Source organism: Octopus bimaculoides, chromosome 3, assembly GCF_001194135.2.
Source record: "Octopus bimaculoides isolate UCB-OBI-ISO-001 chromosome 3, ASM119413v2, whole genome shotgun sequence".
Taxonomy (NCBI): Eukaryota; Metazoa; Mollusca; class Cephalopoda; order Octopoda; family Octopodidae; genus Octopus; species Octopus bimaculoides.
In genome coordinates, this window is record NC_068983.1 from 17,209,444 (window position 1) to 17,215,653 (window position 6,210).

Consider the following 6,210-nt stretch of genomic DNA (forward strand, 5'->3'; position numbering starts at 1 on the left):
GTTAAAGCAAATTTAAAATGAAAAAAGCAAATAAAACGAAGGTATGGAGATTAAATACGCTTTACACCGCTTAATCAGCCAAAGGAGTAAATATAAGCAACTGAATACTTGTCAGTGATTGGTTGAAATTATCGAAATAAGACAATTTTTTACATGAAATAAATTCGAATACAAAAATATTTTTCTGTTCTATAACACAAAATAGATAAGTATACGAAGTTTGAAAGTCTTTCGGTACCAAAAACACTACGTAAAACATTAATGAAAAATGTGGCCCCCGTTTTAAAATAGATCCTCAAATTCCGCCGAGGTCCACTTTGCCTTTCATTATTTCGGGGTCGATAAAATAAGTACCAGTTGAACACTGGGGGCGATGTAATCGACTTATCCCTTCACTCGAAATTGCTGACCTTGTGCCAAAAATTAAAATCATTATTTTATATACCAAAAGGGAGAAAATCACTGCCATTGGAATACCTGACAAAGAATACCTTGAAGTACTTTGTTACGTCCCTTCCTTTCAGAGATTAAATCCTGCTAACATCGAATTTACTGTTCATGCTTCCAGAATACTTGATTAGCTTGATTTCCATAATTTCTATGTCAAGTTCCCAGTGGAGTTGGATGGGTTAATCACGGTCGGAATTACTTCTCATTGGAAGCTAATGCTCTCGGAGACAGGAGCTCGTACATCTATTTAGCTTGGTTTCTACGAATGAATGTTCTTCGTATTGCCAATCACTTAAACCCACTTTACAGAGTGCATTGGTTACTCCAAACACTACATAAGATGAATAATCCTCGATAAGAGAGTTCACCGAAGACTTTTTGAAGTTTTCATCCATTGGTACCACGATAAAATGCACGCAGAACACTCTAATAGGGCCTGGCATCTTGTATAAGAAATCAGAATAAAAATACACTTAGTCTTGCATAAAGATCTTGTATCTATGATTTTACTTTCTTAATTACGTCATAATTTATCCAAAAGTTTATAAATTTAGGATGAAAATAATATTGTAAGTATAGGAGTTTAATGAAAGATACAGCGGTTCGACGAAAGACCTCTGTGTGCATTGTCTTATCTCCCCAAGAGATAGAAAAATCCTCTGTGGACACTGGATGTTAAAAACCTCGAAGGCCATAATGTATCGGCTGAAGTGATTCATGTCCTGTATACATACAGAAGACAAATTTTATGGCCACAATATTATTTTCTTGATAAGGCAGCGAGCAAGCAGAAACGTTAGTACGCTGGGCGAAATGCTTAGCGGTATTTCATCTGTTTTTACGTTTTGAATTCAAATTCCGCCGAGGTCGACTTTCATCCTTTCGGAGTCGATAAATTAAGTACCAGCTGTGTACTGGGTCGATCTAATCGACTAGCCCCCCCCCCCACAGCCCAAAAAAATTCGGACCTTGTTCCTAGAGGAGAAAAGAATATTATTTTCTTGATCATTTTATAGTCTAGAGAGTGGTTCTACAAAGTTCAGGATATATTATTGGGAACGAGCAAGTATTGCATGTCCCCTATCCCAGCTTAAATTCAACACTACCAAGTAATGAAAAACTTGCCAATTGCACAATGCTCCAGCTATTGAATTTGTGAGCTATATTTCATATGTTATCCTTTTTTATATCAATATATAAAGCCAATGTGGGAAATTGATTTGCTAGAAATAGTAGACAAATATCCTCCAAATCAATCCCTAGTATACCGAAAAGAATATTAATCCAAAGTAGATATGACTGAAGAATAAAGAAAGAAATAGAAAATATGGGATTGCCTGATGTGAATTTGTTCGAAACAATCTGGTGCTAGATTAATAACAACAACGACACCAATCTCAACTTTATTCGAAGAGTTTCGTAAAATGCTACTTGCTTGATAGACTGGAAAAATACTTACTATATCTGGGTTAGGAAAAACAGGCAAGTATCTTCATTTTTTTTTCAGATTATCATATCAGAATATTATGTTTAATAATTTTCTTTAATAAAAATATATTCTATTGTTTTGTTTCGGGACGGTCATTTTTTTTTCCTGCCAAATAAACACACACACTATATATTCGTTCTTCACTAGTTTATTATTGTTGTCATTTTATCTAATGCCCATTGTCTGGAAATCTTTCGTCATACATCTTCGGCCTCTTTAGCGACTCTTCCATCCCATGTGTACCTTCCTGTTCTGTTAAGTCAAGTGTATTTTATTAATGTATTATTAAGTTGGAGTGTTCGAGAAAAAAATTGTTCAAAGAATACACATGTAAATATTGATTGAAAGTAGACATGTAACCAGAAGACGAGAAGATACTCGGTAAACACTTCGATATTTCCTAAAATATGACAAACATTGTTGAGAAGATTACCTTTCAGCTGATGACTCCTACTTACCTATCTGTATACGTATTCCATTCATCAGATAGAAATTTATTTCCATTTCTTTACAGTTCAGTTGACCAACCACCGTGCATTTCTAATGTAAGTACAGTATTCTTTATTCATTATAACTTTTCAGAGATCTTGTTTCTCGGGAGGGTCATTACACCAATGATTAACACACGCAATGCGCGTTATTATTGACGTAATGGCTCTCCCGAGACACAACAAAATCTGTTTCAATACACGAGTCTACATGAAGAATCTCGCTAACCAAATTCAAAAATTCTCTCTCTCACTTTCTCTATCCCTCTATCTATCTACCTTTCTATCTATCTTCATTAATATGGTGTACCTTTAGTTTTTGTTATTCACGCACTTAAATCATTGTTTCGAATCATATTCGTTAGGAATGGTCGAGCGGTTAAGACGCTGGCTTCGCAACAATGCGCTTCCGATATCGATATCACTGCCCAACACATTGGGCAAGTGTCCTCTACCAATGAAAACTGCAGAAGCCCGGCAGAAATATACTGTGAAACCAGTGTGATTCACCTCTTGGAAACCTGTAACCGACGACGTTATCGTTCACTAATCACAATATGAAATAAATAAAGAAGCAGTCCAAAGTTTTATAATAATAACTGATATAGAATCAACATGGATGACTTGAAAATATATTGGATCGTTAAATCAATCAATATAGATTGTAAGTTCAAATCCGCTGCAATAATTCCGTTGTGTGGGTGCCCAAAGCAGTTTATTTCATATTGCTTCACTTCACCTATCCGAGATAGGTATCTGGGAAAGTTAGATTTTGATTTATGTACCAGGCTCGAAATTTAAAGGGGGAGATTATTCGATATCATCACTTGACTGGCACTTTATTTCATCGATCCTAGAGAAAAACAAAGAAAAAAAAGCAAAACAGTCTTCGGCAGAGTTTGAACTCAGAACGTAAAGAACCAGAGGGTATGTCGCCTAAGTATTTCGTCTTACTCGCTAACGATTCTGCCAGCTCTACAACTTAAAAAGTCAACTTTTATATATTAGCACTCTTAAAATCATCCGTTTGGATGACTGTATTCTGTTGATGTTTTAGTCAGGAACAAATATAATCTCAGAAATTTCTCTCTCATACTTTACCACCATGAAACTGGGGACTAAGGGCAGGTCTTTTGTGGCTTTAGAGGCATTTACATTATATGACATTACGAAAAGCAGTGATGGTGTTCAGTCTGTTTTCCCCAAAGTAGAAAACATTTAAGTAAAAGGTTTTCTAAGTGGCTTATTCTTAAGGTTAATTTGTATTGACAGCAGATTTTAAAGTGACCTTTCATTTCTTATTGAATATTCAAACAAGTAGTCTCTAAAGAATTAATACCATATCATTATGATGTATATCTGCCTGTGTCTTTATACATCTATCTTTTCATCTATCTCTGTGTGTGTGTGTGTGTGTGTGTGTGTGTGTGTGTGTGTGTGTGTGTGTGTGTGTGTGTGTGTGTGTGTGTGTGTGTGTGTGTGTGTGTGCTTCAACATTGTACAATAAACGAAAAACAAAAGGCAGAGACAAAGGAAGAAACAACGAACAGGGTTTATACAGAAACAAGGGAAGAAACAACAAACAGAGAAAATGGAAGTGCTTTTGACGTTTCGAGCCTACGCACGTCTACAGAAAAGAATGAGGAGAGAAAACCGATGGAGAGACGAAAAAAACGGAGAGAAAGCAAACGGCTGCACATATCGAATTTGACCGGAAGGAAGGAGGTGGTTGGAGACAAGGGTAGCAAGGGAGACAACACTGACTTGGCTAAAGTGTGTCTGTGCAAGCATGTGTGTATATGTGAAAATAAGGTGCATGTATATATCTATGGGTGAGTGCGTATGTATGTGTGTGTGGGCAAGCACATGTGTGAGTATGACAATTATGTGAGCGTGTGTATGTGTATGCATCGGAGCGTGCGTGCGTAGGCATGTGTGTAAGTAAACAAGTATTGACATGTGTATGGAGCAATTTGTGCGTGTGTGCTCCATGTATTTATGTGTACGTGTCTGTGGGCGTGTGTATATGTGTTGGAATGTGTAAGACTGTCTAATGTATATGTATATGAGGTTATAAGATATGTATGTATATGTGTATGTGAGCGGGTGTGCGTGCTTCTGTTATCAGTTGGTGTGTGTGTATGGGGCTGTTAGATAAAGTGTATGTGTGTATATGGAGTAGAATATGTGTGTGTATATTTTGTGTTCGTGCGTCTGTATACGTGTGCAAAGGCACTTGTTTGTGCATGTGTATGTGACGCTATCTGACGTATGTGCGTGTTGTAGTGGGGTGTGTGTCCTATGTCGACCTGGTTGGAGGTGTGAGGTGGAATAGGGGTGACGGAAGGTAGGGGTTTGAAGGTGTGGGCACCCGACTATGTACATGCTATTATACGTGTGTATGTGTGTGGAGAGGGAAGAAGTGAAAGTGTATGTGGATTGGGGAGGAATGTGCAGGTGTGTAGGTGTATTATATACTGTAGGGGCATAATGGTACTGAGTATAACGGTGTAGAGAAATTGTGTGGTAGAGGAGGAAGGGCAGTGGGAGGTGCGTGGAGTTGGGTTTATATGAAGAGAGAGGACAAATTGAGACCGGGAGGGACTGGCGAATTGAGAGAGAAAATAAATTTCCGCTCTTATCGGAGGCGGAATTTCGGGTGGCATCTGTGCAAAGCCAGTTCGAATACAGACAGATGTAGCAAATGACGGTCTGTGTCTCGAAGTCATAGTCGTCACTACAAAGCCTGCGGAGGCGGAAGAACTGAGAGTAAGGGATGGACAGTTTAGTGCAGGTAGGGTGGGAAGAAAATATGTTCAGATGAGTGTATGAGTCTGTGGGTTTTTAGTGGATGGAAGTGGCAAGAAAGGAATTGTGGATGGTAACAGAAATGTCGAGAAAGTCGATAGAGGCTTTGGAGACAGAACAGAAAATTTGAGTGTGGGTGGGAGGAGTGAATGAAAGAGAGGAAGGAGTCAAAATGTTCGCAGGAGAGTGAAGTCGCGCCGATACAGTCGTCAATGTAACGACCGTATAGCTCAAGAGTGAGACCGGTGAAGTGAGAGAATATTTGGGTCTCAACATAGCCAACGGACAAGTTCGCATAGTTGGGGTAATTTAGAAAGAGGACAAGTTCAGCTAAACGGAGAAGGGAGGAAGTTTAGGGTCAGGACGAAGATTGAGGAAGTATTTTAATGCAAGGAGACCTCATTGTGAGGGATAACAGTGAGTACGGATTTTATGTTAAGGGTGAACAGGAGTTTGGAAGGGCCTGTAGGAAAAGAGAAAGAATTGAAGAGACGAAGAGCATGGCTGGTGTAGGGAAACTACATGGATTGAGAGTACAAGGTGGAGGTATTTAGAGATGAGTTCAGTGAGGTAACTGCAGGGAGAAACGATAGTGCAGCCAGGGTTGTTGGGTTTGGGATTTCATAAAGGAAGTAAATGATAGGGGTGTGTAGGGTACGAATAGTAAGGTTGGAGGCGATGGGGGTAGAAGGGAAGAGGAAATGTGTTCGTGAATTGTAAATGAAATGATTTGTCGATAGCGTGACGTGGGGTTGGGGGTAGAGAACGATAGGAGGAGGTGTCTTGGAGTCGGGAGAGCGAGTCAGTCTTGTAAGGGTCTGCATGCCACAGGATCACAACTCCACCTTTGTCAGCCTGTTTAATGACGATGTCTTGACAACGTTAGAGACATAGACAGGCTGAGAGTTTGGCCCAGGAGAAGGTGAAAAGTCGGGTGCATATATATATATATATATATATATATATATATATATA

At 38.9% G+C, this 6,210-nt stretch overlaps 1 protein-coding gene across 1 annotated transcript in view; it reads left to right on the plus strand.

The window, feature by feature from the left end:
- Positions 1 to 6,210, plus strand: part of LOC106873505 (calpain-A) — a 61,321-nt gene that overhangs the window by 31,267 nt on the left and 23,844 nt on the right. The window contains exon 8 of the mRNA XM_052966071.1: positions 2,454 to 2,484. Within this exon, the coding sequence (XP_052822031.1) occupies positions 2,454 to 2,484 (31 nt within the window). The remainder of the gene's footprint in view (positions 1 to 2,453; positions 2,485 to 6,210) is intronic.